The sequence below is a fragment of the Cyanistes caeruleus genome, chromosome 4 (genome assembly GCF_971803275.1).
Source record: "Cyanistes caeruleus chromosome 4, bCyaCae1.hap1.1, whole genome shotgun sequence".
In the NCBI taxonomy this organism is placed as follows: Eukaryota; Metazoa; Chordata; class Aves; order Passeriformes; family Paridae; genus Cyanistes; species Cyanistes caeruleus.
The window spans coordinates 29,683,695-29,703,275 of NC_141704.1; the positions used below are offsets into that span (position 1 = coordinate 29,683,695).

Genomic DNA, 19,581 nt, shown 5'->3' on the forward strand with positions numbered 1-19,581 from the left:
CCAATCAGTTGCACATCCCCAGAAAGTGTATGGCAGAGAGAGGTATTGGAATCACCCAGTATTTATGGACTGGGTCTCACAGTAAAAATCATTACAACTAACTGCAGTTCTCTAAGCTATAATATAGATTGTGCACAATTGCTGCCTATTTTCCTTCCTTCCTCCTTTTCCTGCTGTCTTTTCTTTGTTGCTTCTGCTGTTCAGCCTCCCCACAGTGCTCTGATATCTTGTGATTATGTACATGGTGGGACAGAAGAGCTTGTGTGCCCCCTCTGAGTAAAAACAAGTCTGGCTCCACTTTGTTCTGCAAACCACACTGTAAATGCATACATCTGAAAAAAAACTCCCAAATATCCAGGAACCACAGCCACTGGAAAGTAACCCAGCTTTCTTCCTCTTGGCTGCCTAACACTCCCCTCTGCCTGTCCTCTGAGAATAGCAGCCACTTTCACAAACCTTCCCTCAGAATCTGGAGGAAGACTGAAGGTCAAACTGTGGCTGATTCTTGTACGGGAGGACAAGAAGGATTTCTTGAACACTGTTAAAAAATGGTGAGCAAAGCAAATATAGCCCAGCAAAAAGGCAAGAATGCCAAAATGCAGGATTACAGGTAGGACTGGGATGTCCATGTCACAGGTTACTACAAAGAGCTAGGAGGATCCAACTTCTGCCTTGGTATGTTTATGTCTACATTAAGACAAAACACAACATATTGGTGAAATGAAGGCAAGTGAAGAGATAGTAACATTTTGTAGATTTTTATTTCTCTCTCACGCCAGAACCACGGAAGAATCAGGATAAGAAATAATGAAAATGCCACAGTGGTGTTGCGGATGGAATAACGAGGCCATTCTATCTGCCAAGCTGCAGTTCGGTTATTGAGTTGAGAAACGCTCATTCCCTTTCCTCAGCTTCCCATCCCTGTACTTCGCACTGAATTAAGATTCCAGTGATGGGAACAGCAGTGATTTCTTGCACGTTTGTAAGAGAGTACCTTTGTGTACCTCCCAGCTGGCATTTCATCCCTTTCCTCTGATGTAATGGGTTAGCTAGTGGAGGAGAGCAGAAAGCAGCCGCTCCTGTGGAGACGCCAGACCCTCACAACTCCCTATTGCCTTTGTGTGCTGGCTTCTTTTCCTTGGATAAAATGTAGGGACCAATAACAAAAAAAGGCCTTTCTAAACTTCTCATTTCGGTGGATTGCCGCCGGGATATTTCAGTGGCAGGGCAGGTTTCTCCCGGTGCCTGAGGGAGGCCGTGTGAGCCAGTGTGGGGAGCAGAGCACTTGCAGGTTGCACTGGGTGATCTCAGAGGGTTTACTCCAACTCAATTGATGCCGGGATTCTGCACAAATCGCGCAGACGGAGCAGTCCCAGCGCGCGCGTCCCTGTGAGGTGACACCGCCCGCCCCTCAGGGCACGCCCGCAGCCGCGCCACTGCCCCGGCGCGCGGGGGTGACGTCACGCCCCAGTCTCCGCCCCGTCCTCGCCGTGGCGGGCGGCCACTCCTCCGGTGACGTCACTGGCGCGCGCCCGGCCGCTCGCACGTGCGGGGCGGCAGCGGCGGTGCCGCCATGAGCTGCCCCGTGCCCTGCGCAGCCTGGGTGCGGCGCGGCGTGGCCAAGGAGACACCCGACAAGGTGGGCCCGGGGCTGGGGTCGCGCTGAGGGAACCCCGCCCGCCAGCCCCCGCCGCCGCCCTCACCCCTCTGTGTCCGCCCCGCAGGTGCAGCTGAGCGAGGAGGAGCTGAAGGGTCTCATCGAGGAGGCGCAGGACAGGCTGGGGTGAGCCGGGGCAGCGGGAGGGACTCGCCGCCACTCCCGGGCTCTGCTCGGTAGGCGGCTGCAGCCCGCCGGGCCCGGCCCGACGCTCAGAGAGCCGGGCATGGGGCGTCCCGGGCACGGGGCAAGCGCAGCCCCGGGGCTGCAGGCCCGGCCGGGGGGCAGCAGCGAGGAGCGGAGAGCGGCAGCACTGCGGGAATCCCTCCCGGAGACACCGTGCCAAGGCAGCGCGGGAGGACCGGCGGTCCCGGGGCGAACGGAGGAACGGGGGTGGAGTGGATGCTGCGGCCGTCGGGGACAGCGCGGCTGCGTTCCCGTGTGGCCCCGCAGTTGTCACTGCGGGCGGGACGGGCACTGCGGGGCCTGGCGCTCTGCTGTTGCACTCCAGTGAGAACTGAGGCGCTGGGCCTGTGCCCGTGGGTGCTTTGACATGGGGCAAACCGAGATGGGAGTCCCAAACTGACTGGGGAAAAGTTATGCCGAGGGTGGGACAGAGGGCTAGGTCGGGAGGGCACAGTGGAGGTTAGAGTGGTATTCATGCTTTGGTAAAAAAAGGAAAACATCACTCAGGGGTGTATTTGTGACTCACAGTGAGACTGGAGACATCACAATCTCAGCACTGAGAGCCTTTAATTATGTAGTTGTGTTAAGTTCTGTCGCCCTGCTTTAAAAAAAAATATGTACAGAACTAACATAAGAAGTGATGTATTTAGGAAACACGATAGAAGACAAATGTCTCTCTTTTGGCTAGAAGAAATGGGGATTGAGGTCTTATTCCATTTTCTGGCCATTTTCTGTTAGATCTGTTCATAGGTTTAGGCATCGGAGTATTTCAGCTGTGTAGGGTGTGTGGTTGTGCCACAGTGTGTGTGGTTGGACAGATGCAACAGGTAGCAGAAAGTGTTTTTATAGTTGGGTGAATATTATCCACCCGGTTTCTGTTGGATGTATCAGTGACACTACTGCTGAACAGAGTGTATCATCCCAGGATGTATTTTGCAATTTTTTTTCTGGTTTTGGTTATTTAATAGTTACAAAATAATCTTAAACATTTGGAAGATTCTCATATTGTGTTAATTTCTTAACTGATTAGCATTCCTGTTTTCAGTGGGATTACTTGTTTCCCCTTTCTATGTGTAAACTTTTGGTTTTCTGAGTGATTTCCTTTCTCTTATAATTTCAGAAGCATGGAAAGATTTGAGGTGTTGTTTTTTTATGTATTCTGTAAAAATTCAGGATGGAAATACGAAGACCATCTGAAACAGTTGATCTATTTATAATTTGTTGTACTTGGTAGAATTTATTGCAACACCTCACTTTTTTCTCTGCAGAGATCACAAATCAAACTCTGATTTAGTTTATTTAATTCTTGTTACTTGTCTCTAATTATGTTATTAATGTGAAGTATTTATTTTACTGTACAAATTAGGAAAATTAGGTTTCTGATATTTCATTTAGAAACTGTATCTGAGAACTGCCTTGGCTCATTGTTGCTTGGGAATTTTGCGTGCAGAAGATCAGGAATATGGGGTGTTGAGCAGGGATGAGTTTCTTTGGGTTATGCTCCACTGGGACACTTTGGGTGTCTGTTGTCTTCTGAGCCAGTGTTTAATGTGCATTTCCTTTTCCTGAATTCCTTGCATGAAAAAATTGAGGCCACAAAGTTCTGCATTTTCTAGATTTTAACTCATAAGAAGAATCCACAGTGTGACCTTACCTAATGAATTCTATGTTATTTTTACTTTGCATAAGTGTGGGTAGTATGAAGAAATGAGGTCTTAAAAAGCTTGAAGAAATGTGAGAATTCTCACACATGTCCATGCCTCTGAGTGGGGAAAAGAAAGGAAGGAATGACATGGACACATGTGAATACACAGAAGTGAGGTCGAGAGCATTGTATCCACAGAAAACGTGTAAGAGAAAGGCACTTGGACACACAGTTCACCTTGTTGAGGAAAATCTATGCCATGCCACTTTTTGTCATGAAAACTTTTCAAGGGAAAACTTTCTCTGAAAGCCTGAGAGTTATAGATGCCCTGTATTTTAGGAAAGGCTCTAGAAAGAGTGAATGGATTTTGAAAGTATTGGCATAAGGACTTGCAAGCCATGTAAGCAGCTGGGACTGTGTGCTGAAATCTCTCCAGCAGCCCCCTGGAAGTGTTCTGTGTGTCTGCCACAGTTTCTCAGGGCTGTGTATCTTTCCACAGGGACAGTGCTGGTGGCAGTGATGAAGGCCAGACAGCAGGTGACACGAATGCACCCGTGCCTGGCAGCAGCACCAAGTCTGCCCAAAGCAAAGAAGAGCTGTCTGATCATGAACTGGATGAATATGATTTGGACAATTACGATGAAGAGGAATACACAGGTAAGAAAAATTTGTGTGGCAGATGTGTAGTGTAAGTGAAGAACCTTTCCACTTGTACTTAAGACTTTAATATCCTAAGGCTATACTGTGTTAAGTTTCAGATGCTGGAAATGCACAGTTTTAATTGTTTGCTTGTCCCATCTTGGGAAGTGATTTAGTGAGGGAAGCAGTTCAGTGTCACCCTTGCTGACATTAGGACCAAGAGCATGTTGGAAAGGCTGTCACTCTGGCTGCTGTAGAGCTGGAGCAGAGCAGTAGAAGTCCCTGAAAGCACTGAGCAGTTTATCTTACTCAGGTACTTATGTTTGGAACTTGGAAGTTCATTTGGCCCATTCCTGGGCGATTATTATTAGATATTTTGCTGTATAAGTAATACGGTATTGGTACAGGAGTTTCTAACTTTGCTTGTTACAGACATGTATAAAAAGTGTTGTGAAATTCCCACCTAGGTGATTTAAAACTTGGAGACTCTTTGGCTACTCTGGCAGTATATGGGAGCAATGAAAATGATCCTTACATCACTCTAAAAACCACTGTGAGTACGTAAAGAATGTTAAGTATCTTTAACAGCATAAACTTCAAAAGCAGTTAAATTTTCCACTCTGCCTTGGGATGTGTAAGTGTTTGCAGTCCTTCTTCAAAGGTGTGCCAGATTTTTGATTGGATGATGCTCTTTCCTTCTAAGGTTGCTTTGTTCAGTCCCTTCTTTCTGTGCTTTTTGCATTTAAGTAGGAGGTTCAGGTGAACTGGCTCCTTAACTAAACCATGCACTTCTGTACACAGAGTGGTTTTTCACCTGCCTAGTAAGACACAGGAAACACTTGAAGAATTAACAAGTCTTGGGCCACTAGTGGCCAAAATGAGAAAATTTCAGATTGCAAGACTCTTTCACCTTCCACCAGTTTGTGTAAGAAATCAGGCTGAGGTAGACTCAGGAAGGTGTCTGATATATAAATATATCAATGTTCTGTATACACACACATATATATATGTATAATGTATGTGTCATTGGCTGCTTCTGCCTGTATTAGTTCCCACTGTCAGATGTGAAGCATCTTTGCAGAAGCTGGGTTTGTATATATACAGAAAATGAGCACCTTTTTCTCAAGCTCTTCTTCCTATGCTTAAGTTCTTTCCCCAGATTCTGAAAGCTCTTGAATGTGCATTTTCATTTCAAATGTCATTTGGTATTTACTACTGTCATAACCGTTGAAGACTAAGTCTTGTGTAACCTTAAGTTAATTCAGAGAATTGCAGGACTTGATAAAATTAGAATACTGAAGTATACTTTAAGTGAATTAAAAATAAAATAAAATAAAAACTTGCAGTGGGAAGTCAAAAAAGTCTTGGATGTGTTGAAGATGGGAAGGATGGTAGTCTGTGTAAGAATATTGACTTCTATACAGTTCTTAATTTTTCACAACAAAAATTCCTAAGTTCTTTCCATTCCTCAGTAACAGGTAAATCAGATGAGAGGTTACATCTGCTGGTACAGCTGAATGCCTGGTAGTACTGTAGGCAGTACTTCTTGGGAAATATTTTCCAAGAAGTAGATAGTGGAAGTATTTCTTAGATGTGAGGAACAACTGCAGCATAGTTATTGGGTAAAATGCTGTTATATAAGTGGTCAAGGCGCAGGAGCACAAGGGAAATCACCTTGGTTTGTAGACTCCTGGTGATGATTTGCTTTTCAGCAATCAGCTGCATCAGGATAGCCTGAAATACGGTTTCATATTTGATAATGAAACACCTTTACAAACCCACCTATGTTCGCATAAAAGTCCTTTCAATCTAATTTAATGACTAGTCACTCTCCCCAGGACCCGGTCTGGTTATTGCTTTTCTCTGTTTAGCACCATAACATGGTTTTAGGTGGGTGGGCATCAGGATGTTGGATTTTGGGTGTTTTCAGTTGTGGTTCATAATTTCTGATTCCACCTTTTGAATATGTGTAGTTTCATGCTTTTATGTGCCTTGCACAAAGCCCCTTGTCCTCTCCTTTTTGCTGTTTAGGAGCAGTATGAACAGGAGGACTTTTTGATTAAACCCAGTGACAATCTTGTCCTTTGTGGCAGAGTTGATAAAGACTGCTGTAGTTTGGAGGTCCATGGTGAGTAAAATAGGGTTTATTCTTTACAGGGGACATAGGGAATGTCTTGCCTGGCATGTGCCATGTGGCTGTGTTGAAGAGGGAGTGGGTTGGTTTTGGGAAGGATTTTTCTCCCCTTCTGCTCTGTGTTTTGTCCTTTTCCATGTCATGGTGCTTTAGCTACTTTTCAGGACTAGAATATTTCCTGTGGAGTTACTGTTACTTAAAGGATTATTTAAAGGATCAGCTTGCCTCATTCAGGCTGTATAGCAATTCCTTTCCTTATTTCATTTCTTGAAACTTTTAGAAAATATGATGGCATTTTTATTCTCTGAACATATGCTCTTCATTCCAGTCTTACTTTCCATATCCTGCAAGCATCCTCTAGTGGTTTATTGTTTTGGTTTGGTTTTTTTCCTTTGGCTTTCTCCTTGCTTCTTTAAGCTTCCCACTGCTAGGATTAGAAGACCAGCACCTTTAGCATCATGGTTTAAAAGTGATAGTGTGTAGTAGTGCCTGGATACTGCTAGTTCTAGAAATAGGTTTAATTTTGCTGTGTAAAAGATTTTTGTGTTGCAGCCAATGAATACTACTGAACGTGCTGAAATTATCATCTTTGTTTACTGTGGTTCTTTTTGGGAATGTTTCTGGCTGCTTGTGCTGTGGTCCATGTTTCTGTAAGCAAAGTATTTCATTTTAAGCAGTCAGTGTGACTAAAATGTGTGAAAGCATCTCTCAGATACCAGCATGTGGCATTTTCTGTGTCTGGAGGTGTTTACTAATTTTATTAACTGTAAGTCTGTACCCAGTATAAACTTACAAAATAATAGTGAAGGCTTTTGCAGTTTCTAAAATAGGGTAACCTTGTCTTAGTTGATTACTAAGATAACTTAGTTAACTGGAGACTTCAGTTAGTATCTGAACATCTGTCAAATGCACTTAAAAGTGCCACTGTGATCTTTGTGTGTGATAAGATGTTATTAAAATAATTTATGGGTTTTCTTTGCTGTCCAATTGGTAAGTTATTTTAAGGAGAAAAATAGTTAGCTACAGGATCTTGTGTTTAGTATATGGCTGCTTTACCAAAACTTTTCCTGTATCTCAGTTACCATCTGCTAAAGGTAACTCCTTCTGACTTCTTCAGCTTCCTTTAGTTTGTCTTTTTACCTTCATTTCCCTTTCAGCTTCATCTGGGATGTTGTTTTTTTTTTTAATTGTGAATCCTGTAAAATTAATGTATCCTGATGTAGAAAGTGCTGGATATGGAATGTGTGTTATGAAGAGATCTTACAAACAAAGTAAAAGTATCAAACCTTGACTGAACTTGTCACTTCTTTAGATAAAGTTAACAGGAGAATGTTTATTTTGTGTAATTCTGTGAAGTACAACATTTGTAGAGGGTCTGGCCTCTACAGTAAAACTCTGAAGACTCTGTGAATTTACCTTCTACATCTCCTTGACAATTTAGTTTTTGCCACAACTGCCTTTACCTGTTCTTGGTTGTTTGTTTTCCCTCTTTGTTGATGTCTTGCATAACTTTAATTATTTTTCAGTTTATAATCATGAAGAAGACTCATTTTATGTACATCATGACATTATCTTGCCTGCTTACCCTCTGAGTCTGGAGTGGTTGAATTTTGATCCTAGTCCAGATGAATCAACAGGTAAATTTCAAAGGATACTGTCAGTGTCCAGATAAAGGATTTTTGCTTGAAAAGCATGTTAGTGTAATGTTGTTGGTACTAAATAATTTTTTCCTTCAGTACAAAGAAATAAAATCAATGTTAATATCAAGATAATACTGACTTGGGATAACCAAGATGTGAGTATCAGGTATTTTTGCTTGGTGATACAGTCATCTTGGTGATGCTGCTGAAACAAATGATTTTACTAAAATGCTGCTTTTATTACAAACAATTAAGTTATTGTCAGCGGACCAGAGCAGTGTCTAAAATCTGCTTTATTTTCTGTTTGCAAACAAAGGGTTGCTTTTGTTCAATCTCTTTATGTGAAATGCAGTTAATTAAATGTAAACCACAGCAAAATTTATATATATATTTATATATTTAGTAGCATTTTTCCTGTGAAACAGATTTGTTTTTTCATAGTACAGGGGATGTGGTTTGGTTTTGGTTTGTTTTTTCTTTAAAACAAACAAAACATGCAACTTTATGCAGCTTGTTTGAACAGTTACTTGTACTGGAGGGGAAGAGAGCAAGTAAATTTTTTTCTGGCAACATATACTGTCAGCTGATATTTTCAAATTTCTCCTTTACAGTTAGAAACATAAATATGTTCAAATAGAAGATTGTGGCACATAAGTTTTACTTAACCAAAGAAATAAGGGACAGCTGAGTTGCCAAGTACGCTGTTTCATAATATAATAAATGTGGTTGCATTTGGCTTTTTGTTTAGGAAATTATGTTGCAGTGGGTAACATGACCCCAGTCATTGATATTTGGGACCTTGATGTAGTAGAATCCTTGGAACCAGTCTTTTCTCTTGGAGTCAAGAAAGAGAAAAAGAAGAAAAAGAAAGGAAAGAAAGTAGGTGTTGCAGAATGGTTTTTCTTGGTTGGATGGAGGAAATTTAGAGCAGGGATAATAATAATGCCATTTTTTTCCCCTTAGATTATTTGAAATGCTAATTGTTCTCTAAATAACTAAAGCCTGGAATTAAGAGCAGAACAGGAATGGGGTGATGTCCCAGTAAACTTTGAATCTTGACTATTTAAAATGAGAAGTTGCAGGAACTGGCAGTTTCAAGGACCCAAAGCTCAGTTAATTGGGAGGAGAGAGAGGGAACTGCCAGGAGTGTTTAGAAAGAAGCTGAAGAAGTTGCACATTAGCTGGAAATAATGAGATTTCTTTTACTAGCCTGAAGGGAGTAACCAGTTCTGTAAACCCAGCAGCTGGAGCAATCTGTGATCTGGGGTAGGAGGCAGGCTGCAGGTGGTGCAGAGAGTTCTCTCAGAAGCTATGTTGCAGCAAGTGAGAGTAATTTAATACAAAGTTGTTTGTGAAGGCTTTAGGGGATTCATGCTAATGTGGAGTAAGGCTTGATTTGCACTGAAGCTGTAATTTTCAAAAGTCTGTTTATGTCATGTGTGTACACAGAATTTATCTTCAGAAGGGACTGTGGAAGGACATACTGATGCTGTGCTTGATCTTTCATGGAATAAACAAAGCAGGTAAAAGAATACTTGAATAACAGTGGATACTAGAAAATTGCAATCTTAATTAGGCATACAGTTTTCACACAAAATCTGAAAACTTGAAAGCACTGCTGAAATTAATGCATTCTTAAAAATACACTTCTATTTTTTCTTTTTTTTTCTTTTTTTTTTTAACTAGAGCTCTTGATTTTTTCTTTTTTTAAAATACTTGTGTAGTGCTGCAGGTCACTTTTGATTTGCAGGTTGTCCAGATGAAAGCAGGGCAAAGGTGGGTGCGAGCCATTTGATAAATTGTCTGCATTTCACTTGTTCAAACTGGAGAAGCAGAAGGGCTACCCTGAGCTATGCTGATCTGCCAGTGGCCTACACCACTGTTTCAACAGAGAGAAGTAGATTTGTATAAGAAAGTCCTCACTGTTCTGTTTTTTTTCTTTTCCTTCTGGCTTTTGCCCCAAAGCTGTGAACAGGAAAGAGTGTAAAAGCCCTAATAGCTCAGTTATAGAAATGCCTCTAGGCAGAGAAAATTCCCTGTTGCCTGAATTAACTAGAAATGAAGTGCTGCTATTGAAGCAACACAAAACTGGCCCATCTTGGGGCAGAGGTCAAGGACAGTGTGCTGACTGAAGTAAAGATGCTGCTGGTTTTTTATCACTTAGGTGGTTGTCAACAGTTCATCTGTCAGAGGATCCTCAGCAGGGGTTGAAATTGCTTCAGTCAGACACAGGCTGATGGGTTTTTTTTAATTTAATTTTTCTGCTGTCATAAAATGCCTCTACCTTTGAGGATGTACACAGACATCTCTGCATATTCTGATGAGCAGGTGTGAGCCTTCACTTGTACTGCTTTCTTGTCTAGATAGTGACGAAGAAAACACCCACACAAACCTCAGTAAATATATAAATTGCATCTTAATTTACAGTCTGTTGTTCTTAAATTGCACACATATGCACAGAGTTTGCCAGTGAACAGTCCATCACTCTTACAAAAGAGGAGCTTTCATGTACCTAGGAATGATCTGGTGATAATATAAACAAGGATAAAGAAAATCATGGCTTCAGTAGTTAAGTCTGAAATGTATAATTCTGTTATGTGCTGAGTTACAAATTGATTGATACTGTTAGGTCTTTCAGGAAATAAAACCAGCCCTGAAGCGAGCAGCTTACAGACAAAACAAGGAAGTCCTTGGAGCAGCTTGTATATAAAATGCTTTATTGTTGTTCCTTTCTTTTAAGCAAGGCATGTTGTGACAGCTCTCTACAAATAACTTTCTGCCTCTAAGTCATAGTGGTGTTAGTGTAAAATGTTCTTACAGCCTTCAGTATGCATTTTCTTAACTTGCCCTTGTAACGTTGCTTGGGAAAACAGCATTTCCAGGAGATTGGAAAAGTTTCTTTCAGTCAGAAACACTTGGTTAATATAAAAAGGAGAGGGGGGGCAGTTTCAATCAGAAACAACATGTTTGAGGTAATAAATCTCATTTTAAGAGCAATGAAGCAGTTACAGAAATTGCAGTGTGTTTTTGACTGGCATTTGGGGATGTATTGATTTGTTTTTTCTGATCCAACTTTTAAGCTGTGTTCATTGCTCTTAACACAATTGGTCAAATTTGAGTTGAAATGTGGGGTCTGTAAATAAACTGAAATTTTAGTGGTTACTTTCAGCAGTCTACAAAGGGTATAATGTTGTCTCTTCAGTAGGTGTATAAACAGATAATAGCAAAATATTTCACAAACAGGTTTGTCAGGCTCTTGGCTGTATGCATATGCAAACAGAACAAAATAGCATAGGTAATGTTTAAACATACTATTTAATGTCAAAGGAAAGAATGTGCTTCAAAGCCTTTATTATTTTGTTTTGTTGGAGAAATCTTCGAGTAAATGGTATTGTAAGTAATGTCAGGGGAAGTAGAAGCAGAACTGTTATTGTTAGAAGTGTTCTAGTAATGTAATATAGCCTATTTATAATCTTTACTTATAACTTAGAATGGCCTTCAGGGAGTTATCCCTCAGGCTTGAGGGAAGTAATCTGTAGACCACAGTGTACCTGTTCTCAGGATTGGGCTCTCTGTGTGTTTTGGATTTTTGACCAAAAATCCATTTGTATCTGTATAAAAAGTTTTAAAACTGATTTTTTGATCCATTACCAGGAATGTTTTAGCAAGTGCCTCTGCTGACAACACAGTGATTTTGTGGGACATGGCTGTGGGTAAGCCAGCAGCCAGCCTGACACTACATACAGACAAGGTATGGAATAATTGCTGTGTTTCTTCCACTAGAGAATACAGAGAAAAATGTAACTGTAGTTTTCATTTGCTGCTTGGTAGTGAACCCTCAGAACAGCAATTCTCTAATTTTCTAACATCTGTGCAGAATTGTTTAAATTTATGAACTAGTTGCTTTTGCAAATAGCACTGTGTTTGCTTTTTAAAATGTTACATAACTTACCTTTTAGAAAGTTAATAAAGATTTATAACAGTTTTTAAAATACTTTTTGTGTATTGGCTCTCATGGTGGGGAATATAATAGTGCTGGTATGAGCTACAAAAATAGATGTCTGAACATAGGTCAAACTGTAACTCTCTTAAGGGAACAATGAGTGTCAGTTACAGTTTGTTCTAGGTGAAAAGGTTTAAAATAAATCATACTAAAATACCGTAGTGATGGGTACTTCAAAAATGAATTAATCTCATAGTAATTAAAATGTAAAGCTAGTTATTAATAGCTGTAACCTTATTTTGCTGCTAACAAAGTCACTGCCCTTGACAAACTCCTGATTTTCATTTTTTTAACATCTGCATTTTTACCCAAACGAAGCAGATACTCTTCTACCTCCAGTTTTTCTTTTTCTCTTTTTCTTTTTTTCTTTTGCAGAAAGGGGGCATGGAGTTCTGTTCAGTCAAATTATATTGGAAAATATACTGTTTTCACTAGGTGGGGGTATTTGAAGTAATGCACATCTCTTGCACTATTTTTTGAGCAATCTTGAGTATCAACAAGCTTAATTAGGAGGTTTTTTTGGGGAGGACTGTGTGCTGGCTTAGGATTGGGATGGGTGCACTTTGTTCCAAGAAAGTTCCTGTATATGTATGTTACATAAAATCTTCCATTATCTAGGTCCAGACATTGCAGTTTCACCCATTTGAAACTCAGACCCTCGTTTCTGGATCGTTTGATAAGTATGTCAGGGTAATGTTTTCACATATTGCACCTGGGGAGGGGATTCCTATTCAATTAAGCCTCGTTTTTTCTTTTTTTTTTTTATAACAGTGTCAATTTGAGTAATGCTGTTAGTTTTTTCCAGCAAGGAAGCCAGGTTTGCATATGGCCAGGATGTAGTTTTCCTTACCTCTTTTTCAGGGGTAGCAAATGCTTTAACCATCTGGACTGACATTTTCTGTGCCAGGTGTCTGCCTGCTCCAAACTGAATTTGTTTCTTAATTTGGCCTAATGGCATTTTCTTCATTGGGAATGTGTCAGTGTTTATTCCTTGGAACATTTGCCCAGGTTTTGCCAGCCTGTAAGGCCAGGGTGAAGGCATGAGGGACATTAAAATCCCTGTTCTCTCCCTGCAGCCTCTATAGGCACAGCCAAAGTGTAATGGGCTGTCTCCTGTGATTGCACCTGGAGATGCTGTGGGAAATGGTTTGTATCTGTACACTTGGACTACTCTGTAGCTGCCAGTCCTTGTAAGCCCTGCCACCCCAAAGAACTCCCTCTCTCTTCTCCCATCTCAATGGAGTAACTTTTAAGTTTTGTTCTATCACCATGATTTTCTTACACTGATTTTTTTTTGTTCCTGCTTTTAAGACTTTGCCCTTATGTTAAAATAATTTATAGACTTGCCAGTCTTTAGCCAAGCCTTCAAGTTCTCTGGCTTCTGTTCTTGCTGCATCTGCTGAAGTACTGGAGGGGGAGGACCTTTTGCTGTTGTTAGGAAGCTGCTTCTGTCTTTTCCCTCCATCTTTACTTCCTTTGATAAAAGGAAGCATTAAGTCCAAGCAGTGACCAGCTGCTGATCCCTTTTTAGCTGCCCTTTTGGTGCCATGAACACTTCTAAACCGCTGTGCTATCCATAAACTAACAGACCACCCCTGTGGATTGTTCCTGCAAAGCATTGCAGGACCACAGGCCGTTCAGTGAGCACTGGGAGATGCCTGGGATAGCCTGAAAATCAGACTATCAGTTAAAGAACTGTCTGATTCTCTAATCAGTTGTGTGTTATGTGTAAAATGCCTGGTAAAAGACCTGGGAAACCAACATCCCACTTGTTTAATTATATGATGGAGTGGGAGTGGATTACGCTGAGGATGTTGATAGTGGTGAGGCGGTGCTGGAGTGACATGACCACTCCTGCCTTGCCTTTGCACCCTGGAGTTTTTTGAGTTGGGACAGATTCTGCAGCCACTCACTTGAGCATGTGTAAAGAATTCCAGAGGACCCACTAACTGCCATCCACTTCATCCTTTGTGGAGTAGGGTTTCTCTAACTATTTGTTAAGATTGTTGGTTTTTAGAATTTTTATTTTTTTTTTCAATTTGAAAACATATGCATATGTATGACAAAACGATTTCCTAATTAGTGCATCATTACTTGACTTTACTGAAGTCTGTTTTTAATTAAGTGATATATTTGCATAATTACGGTCTGCTATGTGATAAGTATCTTATGTATTGAGTAAATTCAAGCTCTGCTTAGTGTCAGTAGAGTGGCTGTTGGTAACCAAGATGAAACTTTGAAGCACATGGAAAAATCTTGTCCTTATCTGCAAGATTTTAATCTTTTACTGAATAGGAAGACTAAGTAGTGAAGTTGTCTCCATTTAATTTCTTAATTATAGTTTACATGGAGTTTCTGTATATGTCAGTGGGAAAGCAAACTGTCATGAAGTTTTCTGCCCTGTTTGTTTGGTTTTTTAATTTTATTTCCTGTCCCTTAGATCAGCAGTGCTGTACGACTGCAGAAACCCCCAGGACAGCCATCGTGTGTGGCGGTTTAGTGGTCAGGTTGAGAGAGTTATTTGGAATCATTTTTCACCTTGCCATTTCTTGGTGAGAACATGCTTTTCTATTCTGGTTGGTTGTTGCATGTTATTTAACCTGTATTTAGTGTTCATAATGTTTCAGTTCCAGAATCAGAATGGAGCCAATGACTATTTGGTTTGTGCTACTTATTATAAAAATGCAGTCTGGGGGAGGATGTTTCTAGGTAGTTTTTTTCAAAAAGTATCTTCAAGAAGTTTATTTGGGATCTTCACTGTGACAGTAGAAAAGCTGTTGATGCTTTTTCACTCCAGAGGTGACAGTCTTGGTCATGTCGTTGCAGAGTTCAGTGGCTGGGATATATTTTCCTTTGCACAGTTGTGTTTCATGCAATGAAGTGACTGCAGCTGAGAAATAGCTAATTAGAACTAGGAGCCTGAATATTAATTCAGTGTTTGAAGTCAGCGCTAGAGGGCTCTGTCCTCCTGGCTGCTATGGAGTGATCCACTCATTTTGGTTGGAAAAGTCCTCTGAGATCGAGTTTAAATATTAACCCAGCACTGCCAAGTCCACCACTAAACCGTGTCCATAAGTGCCTCATGGACATTGACGGCTTTTAAATACCTCCAGGGGTGGGGATGCCAGCCTGTGTCAGTGCTTGACAACCCTTTCAGTAAAGACATTTTTGCTGCTGTCCAACCTAAACCACCCCTAGTGTAACTTGAGGCCATCTTCTGTTTTTCTGTTGCTTATTACCTGGGAGAAGAGACCAACAGTCACCTAGACTATAAAGGAAAAATACCTTGATGTTGTTGAGTTTTTTTATAACAAAAATTTGCAACAGAACTTAAAAACAAATCTTCCCTATTATCTCGGTAGCTGTCTAGTTCTCTGTTGCTTTGTGTACATAGCCGACAGAAGTGGCTGCTCAGCTCTGTTTGGTTTATGATGTGGATCTCTCCTGGTGTAATCACACTTAGTTTTGTACAGGACTGCTGTGCGGCCACTGATGGCTCCAAAAGCCTTGAGATGACAGTCAAGAAAGGACTGAAGGCTCTGCATTTCATTGCCTGCCCTGAGGGCCAAACTTAGTGGGGAAACTCTCTTCAAAATACACTTTAAGACATTTGCATGGGATTAAGACTTCCATGTCATCAGTACAGCATAACTGAGGATCATGGAACAGCTGGGGCACCAGATGGGTGGAGCCTGGTTTTGGGGGTGCAGGCCTGGGAACAGTGTAACATGTTCTGGGAAGAAGTTGTGTCTGTCTCAGATCAGAGGTGGGGATTTAACTGGTTTTTTTTCCCAGATGAGTGACTGTGACTGTTTGTTTTTTAAATGCTGTGGTTTCCTTAGGCAAGCACAGACGATGGCTTTGTGTATTGTCTGGATGCTCGAGCTGATAAGCCCCTGTTTACTCTGAAAGCTCACGATGAAGAGGTGTCCGGTAAATTGTCTGTGTGTCCTTTTGTGTCCTTTTGTCCCAAGCAGGCAAGGCACATGTAGAAGCTGCCTTTAATCCATAGCACTGAGGTGGTAGTAATTCCTTGTTTAACAGCTAAGTTGTGTGTGCTAATCATGGTAGCTGGCACATGAAACAAATCTTTGCTGAGGGGATTGGGAGGCAAAATTAGCTTGCATGATTCCCTTGGCTCTCACTCCAGGGACCGATGGCAGCATGGAACTTCCATTAATGTTCTGCTCCTTTGTTCTGGAATGGAGTTTAGTGTGAGGAGAATATTGGGGTTGTTCTCATGTCTTCACTTCAAAATGTATCTTTATCTCTGTGAAATGGGGATTGCCTGTTGCTCTCACACTGCTGCACTCTTCATCTTCCAGGGCTACAACTAAGCAGTCAGATCAAAGGGTGCCTTGTGACATCATCTGCTGACAAATATGTGAAAATTTGGGATATCCTGGGAGACAGACCAAGTTTAGTCCATTCCAGGGATATGAAAATGGTACAGTAATATTTATTTATTGATTCTAATAAGTTTTATATATAAACTATGTCTACTTATTCTTTTTCTGTCTAGTTTGAATCTTGTTTTACCCAAGGTTTCATAGGGAAAAAAATAGTAACATATTCTGGGTAAATCATTCTCATCACAGTGCAGTATTCCACATGGAATTGGCAGACTGCTTCACAGCCTCAGACCCAAATTCCAGATACAATCTTCTGAGTAGAACTATGGGAGCTTGAGCTTGCATCTGCTACATTCAAGAGAAATATGTGATTAACCGTTTATAATTAGCAGCTCTTGACTTTTGTTTTATGTCTTTACAAAACAAGTTTCAGAAACTTTTAACTACATTTGTTAAAACTTGCTTGATGAAAGTGTTTTCAGATGACAAATTAATTTTAAGATAAAAGAAAATTCTCTTCTTTCTCTCCCACTCTGCCAGGGAGTTCTGTTCTGTGCAGCTTGCTGCCCTGACTTCCCGTTTGTCTTTGCCTTTGGAGGAGAGCGGGAAGGGCTGCGTGTTTGGGATATAAGCAAGATCTCTGCAGGTAACGTTCTCATTTCTTTGAATGTGGTGGTTCTCCCCTTGCTTGCAGGTTATATTTATATTCAGTAATGTATTGTGACCCTGACAGAAAACCATAGGTTTTTAAATACTCCAGGACTGCATGTGTGGTCACGTTTTCAGCTTCCAAAAATGTGGGGTTTTTTCTAAACTGGAGAACTGCTTGACACAATTTATGTTCTTGCAGCTGAAATGTAATACCTTATTTCTTTTAATACCTATGTTTTGGTTTTTTCCTGATGTGATTTGGTATTACATTTCTTGAGTACTTATGGGAAGAAAAGTGAGTACTGGTTTTGATCAGTTGTAGCTACATGTAACTAAACGGCATGATTTTTTTGGAGAGGCTTTTAAGAGCCTTCTGGGAACCAGAGACTAAAACCAGAAATAAATTATTTAAACTTAATGATGTGCTTTTCAAACCTCATCAGTTTTACTGTACTTAGGTACAGGAATTATGCAGAAGAAACCTCTAGATGCTCTGGAGGAAAAATAACAGGACTTGTAATTGAAGTATCATATGTAGGCAATTGTTCTGACCTTTAGCTTCAGGGGAAGAGCTTTGAAACCACAGCAGGTTAGGATTTCCATTCCATGGTGCTCACCAGGCTGTCCCTGCTGTAGTCATCTCTCAACATGTAAGCAATTCCTGTTTGTGTTGCAGTGAATGAAGTTTTTGGAAACAGAGAGAGGCTCATCCTGGCTAGTGCCAACTCTGTGGCTTCCAGCTCCACGGCCAGCAGTAGCAGCAATGATTTGGAGACAGCAATGGAATTGTGATGGACCAAAGATAAAAAGTCAAAGTAATTATATGGACTACAACTAATGTGTATTCTACAAATGCCCCTGTTTGGAGAGAGTTCATGGAAACGACCGGTGTCTTGCAATCTGCAGGCTGCTTCATCTCAAAGAAAGGTGGTGGTGTGGTTAAGCTCTAAGCTCCTGCCTCTGTTACCAGCTCTGAAAGACTGAATCACTCGCTTTAACCTGAGATAATGATCCCTGAAATAGGGGCTATATATAGCTGATATATAAAATGGAACAGTCACTAGAAAAGCATTCTGTGACTACAGAAGTTTGTTGAATTCTGCAAAGACAGTTTTATCTTCTACCTTCTAAGGGCATAAGGAAAAGTATTTCACACAACAGTTGTGTAATAAATAAACAGATTAATTGAATTAAATTACAAGTGTAAATAGATAATTTATCCTTAATTTGAGACTAGGTTTACAGATTTTAAAATATCTTCCATGTAACTTTTTAAATTTTAGTAGTTCTTATGCAATAAGTTGGAGTCTCCAAGCAGAATCCTGGAATGTATTTTTAACACTGATATCACCAGTATCGAACCAGAAATAACCCAGCTCTATCCCACCAAGACTGGGTTGTTTTTTTTCCAGGTTCCACAGAACATGAAGTTTAGTGGTGTTGCACATAGTATTGGGTTTTTCTTCACACTCCAGATGTATTTCAAGAGAATTTGCTATTCAAGGAGGATGAGAGGCTGTCAGGACAAAAAGCGAGAGTTGGGATCCCAGCTGGTCACTGTTACTGGTGAAAAGTTCTCTGTGTTACATTCTTAACTCTGCCCAGGCATTTCTGCCTGACACCTAACTGAGAAAAGTTTAAGTATCAGTTTAAGCACCAACTTAAGCCCCTTGGCTGCAGAATCAGGAGCCTAATCAAGGGGTGTGACTCAAAGAATTTCCTTGCATTTATAATGTAACACCCACCTGCTTTACCTCAGGAATTTAATTGATGCTTTTACCCTCCATTGAGCACTTCCCCTCTGCACACACCGAAGGTTCCTGTAGTGTTCCTGCTGCAAAAATGCCTTGGCTATTAAATCCACTGATGCCAAAGCAGCTGTAGGATCATAGTCATAGCTGCCAATCTCTGCCCATTGCTTTCCACCCTCCCTCTCTGTAGTTCATTCTCATGAGGTAAAGCAGATAAATTGTGTCTCTGTTAAACTGCAGATGGGGTAAAGGCAAGTCTGTAACTTTCTTTCCTATCCCTAGAGGGTAATTGGGTGCTTCTGAAGCTACTTCAGCTGTTTCTAGTCTGGTGAAGGGGTTCAGCATGGCTCTGCAGGAATGAAGAATACTCTGGATCTGTTAGGATTCCTGCCTCCATCCTGTCTCTGCCAAGCAGTAGTGAATCATGTGTAGATGACAAATGAACAATGCTTTTGTGAAGCTTAAAGTGCAAGTACCAGAACCACCTCCATTCAACTCCTCTCCATTGAAAACTTTGAACTGTTTCAAAGCTTTAATTTTTAATAAATGCTTTGTGTTAAGATCTTTGAGGGTAAGTGATTTATCTTACCTCTACCCCTAGTAATATAATTGGCACTGTAGCTGTCAAAGTTGCTTTTGTTTTTGGAAGAAATTGCATTACTGGAAGCAAAACATCTTTCCTTGGACTTACCAAGATCCCAGCACCTGTCTCTCTGGAGCTTTTTGATCACACACTGATCTGAGGCAAGCGTTTTCAGGTCTCAAGAACCCTGGGAGCTCTCTAGGAACTACAGTGTACAGGGAGAGGTATAGCTAAGCTTGGACCATTTAGGGCCAGAAGCAGAGCCTCTTTCCCAAGGGCCCCTTCCATTACCTTGTCAGAGAACACAGCACAGCTGAATCTTCTTTTGCAGCACAGCCAG

General features: G+C 41.0%; 1 protein-coding gene across 2 annotated transcripts; it reads left to right on the top strand.

Annotated features, from left to right (window-relative positions):
* Positions 1-1,377: 1,377 nt before the first annotated feature.
* On the top strand, positions 1,378-19,220 carry PWP1 (PWP1 homolog, endonuclein). 2 transcript variants are annotated; one of them, XM_086887275.1, is made up of 16 exons: positions 1,504-1,639; positions 1,725-1,783; positions 3,988-4,145; positions 4,595-4,680; positions 6,159-6,255; positions 7,788-7,898; positions 8,650-8,780; positions 9,351-9,424; positions 11,556-11,652; positions 12,523-12,584; positions 14,345-14,456; positions 15,747-15,837; positions 16,230-16,351; positions 16,797-16,902; positions 17,584-17,722; positions 18,941-19,073. In XM_086887275.1, exons 1-15 carry the CDS (start codon positions 1,574-1,576, stop codon positions 17,697-17,699), a joined length of 1,488 nt encoding a protein of 495 aa, XP_086743401.1. In that variant the 5' UTR covers positions 1,504-1,573; the 3' UTR covers positions 17,700-17,722; positions 18,941-19,073. The 2 variants fall into 2 exon arrangements, with proteins under 2 accessions (XP_086743400.1, XP_086743401.1); XM_086887274.1 differs by having other exon boundaries at positions 1,378-1,639; positions 17,584-19,220.
* Positions 19,221-19,581: the final 361 nt, after the last annotated feature.

Bases quoted from the DNA above. Each gene is read 5' to 3' on its own strand.
- PWP1 (XM_086887274.1), top strand. From the start codon at position 1,574: ATGAGCTGCCCCGTGCCCTGCGCAGCCTGGGTGCGGCGCGGCGTGGCC. The intron at 4,146-4,594 runs GTAAGAAAAATT...ATTCCCACCTAG, and splicing joins CGATGAAGAGGAATACACAG to GTGATTTAAAACTTGGAGAC. The intron at 11,653-12,522 runs GTATGGAATAAT...TCCATTATCTAG, and splicing joins TGACACTACATACAGACAAG to GTCCAGACATTGCAGTTTCA.